Genomic DNA, 18863 nt, shown 5'->3' with positions numbered 1-18863 from the left:
GAAAGGACTTATGTTGAGATATTTCATAGTTCTGTATTTTAGATCCCTGTTTAGGATCAAAATAATTCAAAATTTAAAAACATTGAACATAGCTTCTGCAAAACCCCAAAATATTTTAGGAAACTGTCCATATTTTCATCAATTCACTGGATAACCCAATCCAGTTTTTATACAAAAACCAAAAAATGTAATTTTAGAATTCTATTCTTCTGTGTAAGCATACAAACAAAGGTATTTTATTTTACCTTTTTAACAGGTGATGTAGGTGCCCCTTGGCCACTGGCTACTGAAGGTGTGGTCACAGCTACTGATGCTGACTGCATACTTGTGGTATTCGCATTATTAGTTACAGCTGCCAAGGTTTTGGTCTTATCTGCAAAATATGTGTAAGATCATGGTTTTAATTTTTTAATTCAAAATTTCCTCACTTTTACAACATAGAATTGAATTTCTTTTGAAGAAACTTGACAGTTACCTTTCCAAACAGCATTTTATTATTTGTTTCTCAGTTTTTGTTTTCCCATCTCACTCCCAATCTGTATAAGTTAGGTCCATCTTTTTTCTGTAACAGTCAGGCACATAACATTTTTTTCCTGCTCAAAGCAGGGTCAATATTGCATACAGACCGGGTTTCTCAGGGCTTTGATGAGTCAGGCCTTGAAAACCTCTACAGACAGATTCCACAGCCTCCCCAAACAGCCTGTATTTTAGTAGAATGCTAATGACCATAAAGATTTAACAGTAGGAGGTATGTTCGCAATTAACAGTCAATTTGAACTACAGAAGATGCTAATTCCACATAAAACATTTATTTTCAAATAACTGTGTATGTTGAGTGCAAAGAAAAAATTTAACTGCGCAGAGAACCCAGCCAGGGATTCTGGTCATTAGAATGAGAGCTGAGGCATTTACTTGCCTTTCAGAGGTCTGACTTTCTATTTTGTCCCTTGTTTTTCCTACCTAAGTTTCATTGCCTACCTACTGTACCCTCTTCCGCTTTGTTCTTCCTGTGCATATTTCTTCCTCTGTCCCTTCTCTCTGTACCTTAACCCCACTTACGCAAACATACAGAAAATGTCATGGTTGTCACTGCACTTGCTTGAGCTTCATAATCTTATGCTTCACTTCTGTTTCACCTATCCAAATTGCACATTCTTTGGAGTGGGATGCTACATCCCATCTGTGCAGTACAGAGCAACATGGGGTTCAATCCCCACTGGTTTTGGCCCTACTATAAACATACCTTTATGCCTACACTACCCATGCAGCATAGGAGCAGTTAATTTAGAAAGTATGCAATGTTTTCATGGGGTGTTCTCTCATCTAACATTCAAATTCAACAACGTACTAATCTATGACTGGAAATTGTATCATTAATGATATTGCTATTATACACTTGTTTTAGTTATGGACATAGTTGAATAGATGTTTTGAATAATTACTTATGCAGTAAACAAATACAAATATAAAAAACCAGCTTACTAACAGTGCACTTAATGAGAAGTTCTTTTTAAACACAAGTGAAAAATGGTGGTAAACTTCTAGGTCATGGTGATTAAAAGTTCAACAGGGCAATGTAGACAGAATATAATTTGAGATGACACGCAGGCAGATCTGGAAATTTGCAAATGAGTAGAACAGCTTTAAAATATATAGAAAAAATTATCAGGAGTGAAAGCATGGAAGGAGAAAAATGTTTTTTTCACAACTGTATTCCAAAATTATTTCAAGGACAAGAAGAAAATAGTTGTACGCATGACTGAGCTAACATTGACTAACCTTCAAAAAACACTGAACTACCTCAAAGTAAGGTAAAAAAATGGAACTGCTGAAAATTTTATAATTCAGCATGTTTTGCTGTCCTTTAGGAGATGCCAGCTTTATATTCATATTTCCCATCTTGGTCTTACAGGCAGAAGTGTGTTTATTTTTAAATTGTATTTTCACATAATCAGAGAAACAGTGAAACAGAATGTAAGTTTTAGGAAAACACAGAAATCACAGTATCCAGGACTTCAGAATACTGAACACTATTAAAATATTTTACAACCAGAATGCTCCTTATATTCTTAAGATTTTTCAACAGAAAATTACTTTAAGCTGAATAATGGGAAAAAAGGGAAAGTACAAGCTTGGAATTGAGGGATGCAGCTCTGCAGGGAAAAGCTTAAAGTCTAGTTTGCCAAATAAAGTATGATAAAGCCTTGTTGATATTAAAAACCCCAAAGTTTACATAAATTAATTCTTGTGACACAGTCAAATTTTCCTGGCACAAACTATCTACTGGTAACGAAGAGAACACAGTTACTAGAGTCATAAAGTTCAGGAGACACAGTTAGTTCAGTGACTGAGAAATTACTACATGTTATATACTACAAGCACTTTGAGTTTATCAAAGCTCAGTCTCTGTAAATAAGGGATGCAAATATACCAAGGTGAAAGACTAATGATAAAACCTGACAGACATTTTTTCCAGCTTAACACTAAAATGTTGGTTTACTTCAAAATACAAAAATAATTAAGCCATAATAGACAGTTTGGTGTTGCAACTTATTTTTAGTATCTGCCTATATTAAATATTTATGATATATTGGTTACATCTAAAATCCCTCCATGGTCTTATCTTTTCAGGTGAAAAAATTGGAAAGAGTATTTTAAAATGGGAATGGACATCTCACTGAAAAGGGTTACTTATATTAAAAAGCTAAGTATAAAATATTAACAAGATCTTTCTAATCACATCTATGTCCATGTATTGTATTGCTGCACTGAAATTCTAAAATTCCTTATTAGTCTTGAACATACGTTTTTAAAGACTGATTGCCTGACATTTGTTTTCTGATACGAAAGAAAAAGATGCTATGCTGTTCTTACATCACTATTTCCTTTAAAACTCTGGTAATTGTTCCAAGAACCTCCCCCCCCCCTCCCCCCCCCCCAAATTCAACTGAAGAAAGAAGTAAAAAGGAACATTTTAATCTGCATTCAATTCCAAACTTTTCAAAGAACATTCCTCTTGAAATGAAGTTGTATATGAAGCAACTGTTAATATTAAAATAACAGTATTTTTTCATTTCAGTATACACTGAAAATATATGCACCATTACTTTATGAATACCTGAGCCAAGACTGCCAAATTAATTGCTAATTACTTCAGGATGGGAAAACCAATTGCAAATGTTTGCACTTCTGCTGTTTCAATCTCTGCACCAGTTCCACAAGCAAACTGTGAAGCCTTCATTTCGGATTTGATTTTCTAACTTCAGTGTTTTCTGACATGCTGCTTAAGGCTTGTATTATTCCAACTATTGAATTAAAAGTATCAATTATTAAGTAGCAATCAAATAAGTTTGTTAATAGCTTTAACCTAAGTAGTAAAGACATCTGTTTGATCTGTTATGACTTGACTTTAAACATATATAAACTTGCTTTAAAATGACTGGAAGCTTTGTGCAATGCAGAAGAATAGGTGAAACTTACAGATATTTAACTCTCTATCATGTGATATTAAATAAGTTCATAAAGTAAAAACTTAAAGACAGACAATACTCCAAATAACGTACCTGTCTCTGCTTCAGATTCTGAATCGTCATCTTCTTCCTCTTCACTAGAACAACTGGATTCATCCTTCTTTCCCTCTTCTTCCTCATCTGCTTTTTCTTGCTCCAGAGACTCTATACTAGATGCATTCTTTTCTTGCTCCATAATCAATGTTTCCTTACTGAGTTTGAAAAGAAAAATACTTACTAAGACTTAAAAAATTTACTAAAGCTTGTCAAGTAGAACTTCGTGACAGCTTGTTATCTTTTTTATGAAGAGCTTATACTTCTTCCTAGTTTACTTACTTTTTGAATGTTTTCTGTGTCTGATTATTATCCATGTTGGCTGTGGATTCAATTAGGGGAGATTTCTTTTCCCGTTTTTCACTATGAAGCTTTGAAACATGTAGAAAGATGCAGTTAAATTGATTGAATGGTATCAGTGTGACAAAATCACAATTGGACAGAAATCTTCTCCAACTACTACAAACACTAGAATGTGTATAAGCTTTCAATGTGTTCAAGTTAAAAATTCTAAAATCTCTGAAACTGTTATTCCAAGCAAGTTACTCGTCGTTGATGCTTCAGATCATAAAATGCCCATCAGATAAGAAGAACAGCACCTTCTTTTTTCCAAGGATTTTGGGTCACCATAATTGACCACACAAGGGCATAAAAGATCTTTTGATATGACTGCGGCATTACCTGAGTTGAAGTCCCAAATCAAACCTTTGTTTTTAATCTATATGCTTCTGAGCTGTACACCACAATCATGTGTACAATAAAGTATAACATACACACAGAGATATACATCTTTACATAGAAAAGGCCTACCAGATTCTGCTTCTTTTGTAATTCTTCTAAATATCCTAGAATATCTTCATCTGCCACATCAAATGCTGTCTGCCCCTGGAGAAAGGGAAGAATTAAACACCATAACTGTACAGCAGAATTTACATATAACAGATTATGATGCCTTATCACATGATGATGCAGGTAAGGAGCACATTCAGAGAGAAAAATTAGAAAGTGTAAGCCAAGCTCTATTACAAACTGTTAGTCTGTCAGTAGTTGAAACCGATTTTGCAATATTACTTTTTTGGGGGAACTGAAACAGAAACATCCATAGCTGATGAGCAAACATTTTTTAGGAGATAAAAGCAAGACTTCAAAAAGAATTTTCTGTCCTTTGAAGGAAACCAACACTACCAACAAAAAGTAGACTCAAGGAATGTGATTCCCACAATATTGGTTCCAAACAACTATTCCAATGGCAGCTGTATGGATGGATCCTGAGCAGTTCAGTATCCTGCCCATCTTAAGACTACCATATACAGCATGTTTTTTTGAAGTGTAAATTATTTAAGCAAACTTACTAAATTTAAGTGGTCATGCTTTAACATTCTTACAGTAAAACTGTATTTTACATTTTACAATCCATTTTAGAAAAGATCTGCTACAACCATTGTCCCCCCTCGGTGTATGATTTCCATTGGACATACTTGAATAAACAGACCATCATGTGATTCATTAACACAGAGTAATGCTGTCACCTGGAATTTCTTCAGCTTGCCGTATCTTACATCTACATAGTCACTGCGATTCTCAGGTACGCCAGATACCCACCGGACATGAGATTCTATCTTTAAGGTTTAAATCGGTAAAGATATAAAAAAATTCCCTTTCTTCATCTCTACTTGAAGATGAGAAGGGCTGAAGCTCACACAGTTTCACAAAGAAAGCCTAACTTACTTTGATACTGCAATACAATGTTTCCTATTTGGAAATGTGCATTCAAATAGAAGGCTGGATTCTAAGCAAAGTCCTAGATCCACTGGTATAATAAATGCAGCTGCATCAACGTGCTGGGTGGACACAGAAATGTTGGGAGCATCACGACAAGATTGGTCAAGTAAGTACTTCTGTACAATAACCCGCAATAAAGACAGAGCTGCCATTTTTAAAGTGGTCACAGCAGATTATAAGGATAATTAAAGGTGTACGTATTTGTCTCTGCTTACTTGAGCTCCTCAAAACGTTAGCTAAAGGCAAATATATTCCTTATTACACTGTGAAAGCTATCTTAACTGGTTAGAAAGGATGGACTGTCAAACTACTAGTTTTCATATCCATAAAACTTCTGACCATATAGAAGCACGTGCATCTTTCAAGAAGCATTACCCAAAATAGCTTGAGGTCCTCTGACATTTGAACTATTCCATTTAGTATAAAACAGCACTAATCTGGAAACTAAACAACAAAATTATCTCAAGTTTATATCTGCATTATGACTACAGTTTTTAATCTGGCCTTCTATTTTTAGGTAGCTATTAAATGGATTTATTTCCAAAAAATATGAGTTAACCTACCTTGACCACAAAAAAATCACTTTGCAAAAAACTGTTGTAGTTGGAAGGTTGTATCTGAACCCAATCCATAAAAGTTAATACCTGAAGTCAAGTGCCTAAACAATAATGCCTGAGTTCTCTGAGAAGCTAAGCACCTACAACTGAAACAAAATCCAAAGGAGTTTTCAATCTTCCTATCTCCCAAAGCAAAAATGCTTACCAGCTTACCTAAGAACACAACAGGAAAAGCTTTCCTAGCTTGCACAGACAATCCCATACACCAAATAAAGCAGCTTATAACTCTCTGTACCTTATTTATTCTTACTCTTGCCCAGGTTGATTTGAACATACTTTCATGAAAGAGTGCTCTGCAATACCACCCTCCACATATTCACAACCCCAGTAAAAAGTCCGATGGTTAACTTTATAAACCTCCTTCAGTTAATTGCATCAGTTTTTGATTGCCTGATACAAAATACAGTTATACTGCTGATATTTAGAAGTTATATAAGGATTATACAGAGTTGAAGCTATTTGAAATTTAATTCCATATTTCTTTGATTTTATTATAAGAACTTCAATTTCTAAAGCAGAAAAAGTCATCAAAGACTAAAAATGTTAAGCAGCAGTAGTTTGGCCCTTATACAGAATAAACACTTGCTATTTCATGATCTGCATCTGTATATTTCCCTAATTTATTTTAAGAAGTTCATAGAAAAATTATATGAAGAAACCATCTTAAAAGTTGGGCAGGTATTTTACATATATACATATTGACAGAAATTGGAACTAGGTAAGAATCTATCTGTAAAATATACTGCAAAGAGAAGAAAGAGAGCTTTAGCATTTACACAGCTGAATGAAAAGCTCTGGATCCTTGCGACGCCTATGTGAATCATGACTGTATTTATATCTGTTGGGAGCGCGATCTTGCAAAGTCAGCAAGCTATGCAGGCCTTTGCATAGAAGTCAAGGAAATAAAGCTTTGGAAGCATTCAAGTTATGTCTAGAAGTCCAGAAATGCCTACAAGTTTCTTCCAGTGCACCCAAACCAGCATATACTGATAACTCCTTAGTACGCCAACACAAGCTGATTGTAAGAGTTAAAACACTACCCAAAGGCATCATCGTCTTTAGTGACCAAATGAAAGCCTCTATGCAATCCATCAAGTCACTAATTTTGTGCCTCTGAAATGTCAAGAAACCCATTCTATTTTGAATTTCCATGTCAAAGATTACATGGATAATTTAATATAGAACTAAGCATAAAGCGGGCCTAGAAATAAGACAATCGGAGAATTTAGTTTTGAGCACAAGCATGCTGTTTTGACAAAACATGCATTATATAAAGCTCCACGTATAGTAAACAGCAGTTTATCATCACTTTTCTTACCCTGGCTTCTAAAGTCACTTTAGAGACCAGAACTTTGTATCTTGACAAGGATTACATAAAAATCCTACCACTTTGTTGACAGCCTCCATATCACATAGGTTTTCCACTAAAATGCGACATGCTTCTTCTTTACCCCAGTGAGCAGCAGCATGAAGTGGTGTCCAGCCATCATAATCTTTAATATTTACATCGTAGCGAGCCTGTATTAAAAGCCTAAAGAAATTTAAAGAATTAGATCTTGACACTACTGACAGGGATAAATAAATTGGTACAAAATCATAACATTATTCTACAATAACATCCCTTCTCCTTTTTCATCATACATATTTTAGTTGCACCACTGACAACTGATTAATTTTATCTCTTTACAGAAACATTTGCCTTTTCATTCTTCAGTAGGTATGTATACTTTTAAGGAAAATTCAGGAAAAATAGCCTTTTCTATTTTCTTCTTTATTCACTTGCTCTTCATTCAAAGTCCATTCTTTCTATAGAGTTAAGAGATTTTTCTCTACATGTGCAGTAATAGAGAAATGCCGTTTTAAGGAAAGGAGAGCTGTAAAATGCCAAAAATTGTTAGATACAGTGATCTTATCTAGTAAATGATTACAATTTCCTCCTATTCTAATATTAGTTGCTTGAAACTTGTATCTCCTCCTGTCATTAACATTTGATATTATAACAACCTAGTGTTTATGTGCTTCAATTGCTCTCTGAGAGAGAGCAGAGCTCCTCAAATAGAAGAGCTGCTTTTCAGCCTGCATTCAACACTCAAATTCAGCATGGTTCTGATGTGAGTGTCAAAGTGACAACAGACACCTAACCTGAGAAACAGTTTTGTGTAAAGGGCTATCAGCTCCCTGAAACGCTGCCCATAATTTTTAAAAGCCACATAATCGTGAAGTATTCTTCTCAAAAAATTGGCTCTCTTTCTCAAGAGCCAATACACTTCTACTAATATCCTCCAATGAGTCAACTTTCACACGTACTCTGCTGCAATGTCTTGGTCTTTTAGTCTTGCATCCTATACAGAGCACACATTTTTGATATTTTGAAGCCATCACAAAAATTGCCTGCACACACACATTTTTTCCCCATCCTAGGAAAAGTACGTGGACTGGACTACAAAAAAGAGTAACAGAGAGCTTAAAAAACCCCAAAACATTGTAGATACAACTCCCTTACAGACACATGCTATTCTAAAACAAAGTTATTATTTTCTAACAGAATAATTTATCTTCATCATGTTGAAGCACCATGGTTTATTGAAGCAGCACTGCCACTCAGTAAACTAGATTTAATGGTTATAATGATTAAAAAAGCTCTGTCATTCAATTTCTGTGTTGACAAAGCATTACAAGGCTCTGCAGACCTTAAAGGTAGCAATACTTACACAGTCAGGGTGCGTGCTCATCTTCATTCTTGTTACAATATGTAACTGTTCCCAGTATTGTTAAAGCAGCCAAATACATTTATAACCACAGTAAAGCAATGTATTATTAAGTATGCTTTACTTCAGTAAAAGCAGAGCTTTGATGAAGAACAAATTAAGGCTCTGTTACAGTATTTATTTGTATTGTACTAATGAAAAGCTACCTGTGCATTATGGGACACCAATAGTCTGAAGCTTTCCTGGAAAAATTTCAAGAGTCATGATTTTCAACAATATCAAAAAGGCAAAATTAAATTCTTAGGTTCCTTAGGTCTAAAAACCTAATACAAACCCTGCTTAATGTATGCAAATAAATATGGTGTCTTGAAAATATGCATCAACCAACTGGCATTATAAAATGGTACTAAGCTTGTTTACACAGTTGGCCATATAAACAGTGTAAGTTTTTTGTCAACCTTTACATAAGTATTCAGGCTCGTATTCAGGCTCAGTATGTACACTGTGCTCATATTTTGAACGACAAAAGTAACAGCCCCATGATTTATGAGTGTTCAAAAATATAGTATCAACCTTTGAGGAAAAGATAGTTCCAGAGTTTATTATTTTCCAAGATACAACCCCCTAAAATCGTAAGTGTCCAATCCTATCAATTCCAAGCAGCATTACATCAACCAGACAACCAATTATGAAAAATTTCCATTTAAATCACACTTACTTTAAGACTTCTGTATAGCCCTTAGCAGCAGCTACATGAAGTGCTGTACCACCAGATTTTGCATGCCTGACATCATTTATATGGCCACTGTTGAGCCACTGTCTTGCGTCTCTTAGCATTATTCTTTCCTCTTCTTTTCGAGCTGCCTCTATATCAACCCCTAATTCAGATCAGGAAGGGGAAAGAGCATACAAAATATTTTAGGTCAAATACTTTAATTCAGTTACGTAATAAATCTTATACCATGTTTATGTGAAACAAAATAACAGCTAAACAATATGAGTAATGTTCACTGTTAGATACGGCTATCTTTTTTGAAGACTAATCCCAAGAGGTTATGGAAACATCCATTATTGCATGACACTTTGCATGCATAATGCAGTCATTCCCCCATCAAAACCAGAAAGCTACTAAAAACAGCTCTTCAATTTTAAGAATGTCTACCATCACAGTAATAATCACTAGAAAAAAAGAGATAAATTGTATTTTAACCTTCTAAGCACCAAAATATAAGTCTGGTTCAACGTATCTGTAGAAAGCAGAAAACAGCTACAATTTTTTTTTACGAGGACATAGCTAAGGGAAGAGGAACAGCCTAGCTTCTCAACACTGATGGTAAGGAAGATGGAGCTATATTTCTTATACTTTGTAAAAAATTTCTAGTTTGTCTTCTATCACTGTGAAACACAAATTAAACAGCCAAGACTTTGGAAATCTCCCTTTGTATCTCAGGTAAAAAAACCAAACCAAAACATTGAAAATTTTTTATAGTACATCTCATAAAAAATTACCATACACTGACGAAAAGGGAGAAATGCAACATAACATTTACAAGTATACACATCAAGTTAAACAGCTTAAAGAACAGCAACACCCAAACCCTGAATGGCAAAGCAAAGCATGTATCTGAATCATGTTTTAATTACTACCATATGGAGTGATCTAAAGAACACAGCAGGAAAGGGGTCTTGAAGAGAACAATGCACAAGCATTGCTCTATCTATACTGACTGAATGGTGACAACTTTTGTGATGAAAAGGGACTTCAGAATTGTGGGCATCAAGAGCACAAATTGTATCGGTTGACTTCTTACAAAATCAGTGGATCAACTTTCAGAAAAATTATTCTGTATGTATGATTTGTCTAATATTAGACACTGGTATGCAGGGACTTGGGAAATACACACTTCTGTCTTCTGAACTTTTTGATTTCTTGTGGAGCAAAGCATTAACTCTGATATAATAAAAACAAGTGAAACGAGAAAAAAGGTACTGATTTACTAGATAAACCCACAAACCTCAGCAGTAGTCCTTACAGCCTATAAAACAGAAGTTAAGATGATTTGTAAATTACTTTAGATGCTCCTTAACTCAGATCTAATTATACTTTCTTCCAGTATTTTCTGCTGAAGTTTCATTCACCCCCAAACTGTTTTTCTCTAGCAAACTTGTTTCTATCATGTAACTCCCCTGCTCAACTGAAGCACAATATAAAGCAGACCTCAAACAGAGACTATGCAAAGCTAGAACATCTCTTTTCAAAACTACTCTACATAATCAAATCATTCTAATTATTTTTCAAAGGTTTTATAATAAACAGCCATTTCAGGCTCTAATGTATTCAAAGAAACTGTGAGCTATTAGTCCTTTACAGGGCAAGTGAACCCCCAGAAAATGGAAACCAAACGAAATCCAACTTGACTGCTGCCCATTTAGCCGTGCAGCAGAAACTGAGCTAAGGGAGAAAGTGGCCTTCACTAAAAGAAATTATTAATACCACAAAATGAAATGACATAGGTAATAAAGATGATCGTCTGTAGTTCAATGCATCATTCTACTGTGTAAAAAAAATGGTAAAACATTGTAATAAAACAGATTCATCAAGCTCTTATCAATCCACTGGCAAGTAGAAAGCCAAAGCAACAAACTGGCAAACTGAAAGCAATTATATTGGCACTGCTGAAATACACTTAAGGCAGCAGATAGCAGACTGATCTTATCTATTATGCTACACATGAATTAGTATTTCACAGATGCTGCAATTCCCCAATTGCAGAGCAAGAAAATCCTTGAAAATGACATGCCCAAATCAAAATTTCCTGAAATGCAGAAAGAAGGAAAGTAATTATTATGTGCTTTTGGAAATACAACATGTCATTTGTTTCATTTGTTTGGTTTGCGGTAGCATATGAAAGTGCTACAACAGAGTTCACTTCTTGCGTATTATTCTTCAGTCAATTCACACTGTAACAGATACTCCCTGTCTACAAACATATTAAAAAAAAAAACCACAAACTATAAAAAGCAAGCAACCAAAAAGCAAAACACACTCACACAAAAAAAATCAATGCGAGAAAAGACTCTGTTCACTAAGTGAATCTGGTGAAGTTTATGCTAAGGACAGATGAAAATATAAAATTTTACTAAATTTCATTAAATAACTAAGGCAGGTTATACACAAAGTGTTCTAAACAGCTGACCAAACCACTAGATTTGTCCACTTAACTAAACCAATCACTTCAGTCTTGGCAATTTAATAAAAATTAATAAAATTAAGTTTTATCAGAAACCCATGAAAACTCATAATCTGGAGGCTGTCTGCAAGATGTAGGAAGATTGTTGAAGCACTAAGCAGAGGAAAAAGCTAAAAGGTACTTGCTTGAAAGAAGCTGTGGTAAAAATTAAACACATAAAAGTTTATAAAACTGTCTCTCTCAAGACAATCCATGACTAAATAAAAATCGGAGCAGAGATTAGATTTTACATCTCTAATAATCTTTATGACTGACAGATAAAGAATGAAAACCAGGAACTCTGAATCAGTAATGTATTAATAATCACGTGTTCCTCCAGAAGGCTCCTACATATTGATACGTGCACTACTGCAAACTGTAGCTTCCTTAGGCCTTCACACCTGCTTGCCTTTCAGAATGACACAGCAGTGCAGATTAGGAGATCCTGGCAAAACAACTCTTTATAGAGTACAGCCATTTACACGGCAATTTTGCCTGCAAAACAGTACTACACAAATAAATAGTTTACATATCACGTTAGTCAACATTTATGTCCATTCCCTTTGTACATGCCCAAGGTCTAACTGTGCATCCTTATCAGCCTGAGTGACCTCACATAAATTCCTATCGTTGTAGAACTGTTCATGTGTGAAGCTGGTCATTTTGAGGTACTTTTGTTAAAAGGAAGAACAGGGAAAATCTCCTCCTAAACCCTGACCTTGAACAGAAGTTCAAAATGGTTAATGCCTAAGCATACTTTCCAGGTACGACTAAAGACCCAGGGAATTATGTCAAAAATAGCAATGTGTTTGCAGAAAAAGTAACTAAAGCCAAATACAGACTTCTAACGATATCACAAATGATTGTATTTCTGAAGCCCAAACAAGATATAATGGCTGCAGAGGACTAATGGCTCCATTAATACATTATTTTACAAAACAGTACATTTCTGATCATATATCAACAGAAGAAAGTACAAGAATCTTGCCAATCTAAATAAACCATCCCACATTAATAACTGACACAAACATGGGAATTAAACTCTGTGTCATAGAGTAAAAGCTGCTCTGAGAGAACCTAAATACAATACCCATTATTAACTACAGAAAATGGAATGTAAACAGCCTTTATGATACCTTGTACGGACCTTTCTCCTTGCTTTTGTTTTCCAGACACTATTAAGAGACGAGGGAAAAAGAAAACGCTCGTCACAGGGTTCCAAACGCTTTCTCCATACGGCCCGTAGATGGCAATGCGCTGCCTCCCAGCCCAACTCCAGCCGCAGTGCGCGCTCACACCACCGGGTCACCCAAGCTCTCTGGCAGCCCAACAACTTCTTAAATCATTAATAATTCATTGTTAAATGTTTTCGTATTTTTTTCTGATCAACTAGTGTTACTCAACAGTTCCAAACAGGTTTAAAGCCAGCGTGCCGGTCAGTGAGCATTTAATGCAATTCAGCATAAATTTAAACGCAGAATTATTGGCTTAATAATTTCAGGGCTCCTCGGCCATATAAAGGCATGTTTTATAGATACTGCAGGGAAGGTCAACCCGCTTTTTACTTCATGTAGAGAATGTTTATAAACAAATGTAATAGTTTGCATTTTATCCACATAAACAAAACTGAGTTAAGCAATACATCTGAGAGAGTCTCATTACATTTACCTATAATTAAGAATGAGGAACATTTGCTTCTCCTTGTAAAAGGAGAAGGATCTCCCCGATGGTTACATAATAGCTACCACGCTGCACCATGAACTCCTGATTCACCTCACGCCACCTCTCCCCACTAACTCACCTCCTGAGAATGTTTCCTATAATTCAAAATAACTGCTTAAGCCATTAAAAATAATTTGAAGAGGACATTCGATGATAAACAGCTACAAAACTGCTCCAAACCATTAGTTAACTCTCTCTACTCGAGACCTAAGGAGAAGCAACATTTAGAACTGGCCAGGGCTAGCCAGCACTACAGCCGCACCTCCCTGCGGTCTGCTAGTTTTCACCAGTGCGACCAGAACCTTACACTACTGACAAAAGACAACTTCCACAACTACGATATGTTGAAACACTGCAGAGTAGAAACATAAGGGATCATATAGAGAAATTGCAAATACGAATAAGCCTAATGAAGATCAAGAATTACGTGGAATGCAGTGGCACCTATATGCATGGGGCTGGCCCATGATGAAGGTATCAGCAACACAGAAACAAAGCAGGTTCTAAGATAAGTTTTTTGTATAACACACAAAATAGTTACAACAGATGGCATGCAAAGAGAATAGTTGTTCAGCACTACTTTGCAATCATTTCCATAAAACACCTAGTTTCCCTATTTGTGAAGTGTTGGTAACTGTCAACAAATCTTTACCCCTTCTCTAAGCATGTATGTAATTTATCTTCTCACAAAGTATAAAACTAAACTAGGTTTTAAGCTTAGGAAATTATTAAGCCAATAATTCCCCTTTGAAGATTAGGGTAGAAAAATGTTTTCCTTACTACTGGAGTGCTACGGCTTCATGTTTAGGATAACTAGTCCATTAGTTCAGAATTACTATCAACATTACTTACTACGCATCAACAGCGTTCTGCTATATGCTCAGCAGAACACAGATGGCCTTGTCTGGGGGTCTATGGCCCACACAATAGGACATATGGAAAGATGCTTGAATCAAGGGCCATAATTTAGAAGTGTCACGTATGGCGTTAAATGAAGATAGACAGACATTGGATAGTAACACCATAAAAGCTCTCTTTTGTGTCTAACACTCCTTACAACAGAACTTGTAAAACAAGATAATTTATTTGGATCACTGATCATGTCCTCTCTAGACAGGTCATATTTTGGAATCTGAATGCTAAAACAGGATGAGCAAACACTGCAGATCCGTCAGTCACATAGAGCTGAACCGTATTGTATTCTATAGTTTATTCCTGTGAACTTAAGCACCTCCAGAGACCCATTTTTTGTCCTGTAGTTATACATGTCCTTATAACATAATTTGATACCTGTAAAAATTAGGCATAAGAACAAACAAACTGATGATCTCTAGAAGGCTGAATAGCTGCACAATTGGAAGGCTCTGTTTGAACTTTTCCTATAAAGACAGGTCTGCAAAAGCAGCAAAAAGGGTGAGCTAATATGGTTGATTCTCCTCAGGTTTCTAATAAACATCAGATTACATCATTTAAACATATCTGAAATCACAGTGAACCTGGACTGATCCTTCCAGGCAATCTTTTGCCACCAAACAACTCTGCTGATGCCAATATTGAGGAAGCCATATTCACAGCATTAACTAAGCAACACAAAAATGGAACTATAATCAATGTAGGAATAAATAAACATGAAAAGGTTTCAAGGCAAAAATGTTACAGAAAATGTCTACTTAATTTTCACACTGCATGTTTTACCTACACAGAGGTAAGGGTTTTTGGCACTCAGGTTTATTTTCAAAATAAACAGGTTGATCTTCCACTACCTGTAACACTGAGACAGGGATGACCATTCCACAGACCCCACAGTTAACCCACATTATCAAAGCTGCAGCACTGTTATTTTATACGAGGAGTACCGCTAAAGCTAGAGGGATAATTGCATTCAGCTACATATATAGTCAAAGACGACACTGTCACAATGCATCCATGTTAATTCCACATTAAGATAAACAATTAAGTTCCTATTTTAGAGCTATTAACTTCTACAGCCAAGACATACACACAATTAGGCACTTTCCAAGTGATCATGATAATAGCAAACAAATATTTCCGTATATATTGTTATATTCAAGTTAAGGATGCCATCAAAAGCATATGATTATAACCTTAGTGCTGAGACAACTGTCTCGTGATTTAGTAATATATACACTACAAGTTCACATCCATACTTATACCCTTTCTATTCCATTCTCATCCACAATTATTAAATATTTCCTATGATTTCACCCCACAGGTGAATACCCTTAGTTCTTACACCTTCAGAACCACCTGCTGTAGGAGATCAGGTTCAAGAACATCTAAGGAACCTGAAGGGCACAAGTCCATAGGACGTGATGGAACTGGCAGACGAAGTGCTAAGTCACTATCCATCATATTTGAGAAACTGTGGCAGTCTGGTGAAGTTCCCAATGAATGGAAAAGGGGAAACATAACCCCCATTTTTAAAAAGGGAAACAAGGAAGACCCGGGAAACTACAAGCCGGCCAGTCTCACTTCCGTGCCTGGCAAGATCATGAAGCAGATCCTCCTGGAAACTATGCCAAGACACATGGAAAGTAAGGAGGTGATCGGTGACAGCCAACATGGCCTCACTAAGGGCAAACTGCCTGACAAATTTGGTGGCCTTCTATGCCGGGGTTACAGCATTAGTCGATGAGGGAAGAGCAACTGATGTCATTTACCTGAACTTGTGCAAAGCATTTGACACTGTCCTGCATAACATCATTGTCTCTAAACTGGAGAGACATGGATTTGATGGATGGAGCACTCTGTGGATACGGAATTGGCTAGATGGTCACACTCAAGGAGTTGCAGTCAACAGCCTGATGTCCAAGTGGAGACCAGTGACGAGTGGCATTCCTCAGGGGCTGGTGTTGGGACCGGCACTCTTTAACATCCATATCAGCAACACGGATGGTGGGATGAAGTGCACCCTCAGCAAGTTTGCTGACAACATCAACCTGTGTGGCACCCTTGACACGCTGAAGGGAGGGGATGCCATCCAGAGGGACCCTGACAGGCTTGAGAGGTGGGCCCATGCAAGGTCTGGCACACGGTTTGGGGCAATCCCAACCAGAAATACAGGCTGGGTGAAGAATGAATTGAGAGCAGCCCTGAGGAGAAAGACTTGGGGGTGTTTGTGGACGAGAAGCTCAACATGGCCCAGCAATGTGCACGGCAGCTCAGAAAGCCAACCATATCCTGGGCTGCATCAAAGTAAGTGTGACCAGCAGGTCAACAGAGGTGATTCTCTCCCTCTACTCCACTCTCCTGAGACCCCCACCTGGAGTACTGTGTTCAGCTCTGGGACCCCCAACACAACAAGGACATGGACCTGTTGGAGTCAGTCCAGAGGAGAGCCATGAAGATAATCAAGAGGGCTGGAGAATCTCTCCTATGAAGACAGGCTGAGAGAGTTGGGGTTGTTCAGCCTGGAGAAGAGAAGGATCCAGGGAAACCTTACAGCAGCCTTCCAGTACCTAAACTGAGTCTACAAGAAAGTTGGAGAGGGACTTTTTACAGAGGCCTGTAGCAACAGGAAAAGGAGTAATGGCTTTAAGCTGAAAGATGGTAGATTACATATTAGGAAGAAATTCTTTACTGTGAGGGTGGTAAAACACTGGAACAGGTTGCCCAGAGAAGCTGTGGATGCCCTGTCCCTGGAACTGTTCAAGGGCAGGCTGGATGGGGCTTTGAAAAACCCAGTCCAGTGGAAGGTGTCCCTGCCCATGGCAGGGGGGTTGGAACTAGATGATCTCTGAGGTCCCTTCCAACCCAAACCTTTGTATGATTTTATGCTTCCAAATTCAGTAGAGATGCTGCAAGCCTTCTTCCCTGCTTCTGTGAAACTGAAACTCCTAAGTGGTCTAACAGCAAAACAAGGTAGGTAGAATGTGTACGCATATATACACATATCTATTTATATAAAATAAATAAAATGTATAGGCTATATACTGAACCATAGGCTTTAGTGTCCAGTTACAACCAGGAAGGCACAAATGCTGTCAGGGATGTTCACAGTGCGGTCAGTCCTCAGGACAGCATCCAGTTCCTGTTCTCCACAGAGGGAGGTCACACCATTCTGAAACACAGCCCTAGCAAGTTTTTTCTCACCTGATATGGTGCCCTGTTCAGCCAATATATTTTTCAAACCATCTGAGAAAGACCAGTCTTCTGAAAAATCCTTTAGCTTGTCAGCAAGCCAACTGACATAAAAGTTTAAGAGGAATGCTTGGAAAACACATTTTACACAGCAAGTGAAATTCAGTATTTTAAAACAACCTGCATTATCCCTTTAGAAGCTAACTTAAAGGTTTGTGATAGGTTCTCAGTCATACCACAAGTGCAATGTAAGACTCCTTATTCCAAGGAATAATTTCAGACATTTGGCATTTTAGAAGGGCATTCAAAAGGTCAGAATAGACACACAGGGTGATTTATGGCATACAGTATAGTTGTTTACCTTTGGTTTAGTTATTCTAGGCTTTCTTGTGGTCAACGGAAAGAAAAAGTTACCTTCGGGCTACATTCACCTCATCCTAAAACTGACATCTGAGTCACCCTAAAAGTGACTATTTCTCTCCCCTCTAAGGCAGGAATCTCTTCAGTTATAGTCTAAAGCTGGAATACAGAAGTCTATATCCCAGATGCACTGATTACCATCCATAGTAGCTGAAAACCACCTAAATTCTGTTAAGTGACTGTAGAAATTCAGTCAGCACCTGGATTCAGCACTTCTGACCTCTTTCTTCACATGAGGCTTGGCTGAGTAAAAACACCTAAAGGACAGTTTGAGCACTGCACATTGCATTGACAATTCTCTTCAGAAAATAAATTGAGTGACCTTAAAATTCCTGATTTAGCATGTTTTTGAAAATATATTTAGTGTCCAATATAAAAAACCATCCCTCCATGTTCAAAATTACCTTGTCTATTTACTTCATTCTGAAGCAGCTCTTCCATTGCCTCTTCTTCAGCAATATCTAATGGGGTGTCTCCTTCACTATTTACAGCTCCTACATGTGCTCCTTGACTAATTAAATACCTGCCAATAGAAAAACAAACAGTAAGCAAAATAGTAAAGCTGATGCAAAAAACCCCCACCAGCCACTAGGATATCATATACAACGGGTATATGCATGTACACGTACAATTAACAGAAACAACTATATTAGGTATAAGTAAAAACCCTCATGACTGCCTACAACCCCAAGCACCTCTACATCTTTTCATCATAATACC

At 36.9% G+C, this 18863-nt stretch overlaps 1 protein-coding gene across 4 annotated transcripts in view; it reads right to left on the bottom strand.

Annotated features, from left to right (window-relative positions):
• Window positions 1-18863, bottom strand: part of PPP1R12A (protein phosphatase 1 regulatory subunit 12A) — a 121958-nt gene that overhangs the window by 40918 nt on the left and 62177 nt on the right. For all 4 annotated transcript variants that reach the window (XM_055808595.1, XM_055808596.1, XM_055808597.1 and 1 more), the window contains 7 exons: window positions 18548-18666; window positions 9389-9548; window positions 7349-7493; window positions 4374-4448; window positions 3846-3934; window positions 3564-3721; window positions 246-373 (listed from right to left, as the gene is read on the bottom strand). In XM_055808595.1, coding sequence (XP_055664570.1) covers window positions 246-373; window positions 3564-3721; window positions 3846-3934; window positions 4374-4448; window positions 7349-7493; window positions 9389-9548; window positions 18548-18666 — 874 coding nt within the window. The remainder of the gene's footprint in view (window positions 1-245; window positions 374-3563; window positions 3722-3845; window positions 3935-4373; window positions 4449-7348; window positions 7494-9388; window positions 9549-18547; window positions 18667-18863) is intronic.

This window comes from Falco peregrinus, chromosome 6 (genome assembly GCF_023634155.1).
Source record: "Falco peregrinus isolate bFalPer1 chromosome 6, bFalPer1.pri, whole genome shotgun sequence".
NCBI classification, from domain to species: Eukaryota; Metazoa; Chordata; class Aves; order Falconiformes; family Falconidae; genus Falco; species Falco peregrinus.
This window is presented reverse-complemented; position numbering and strand designations above follow the sequence as displayed.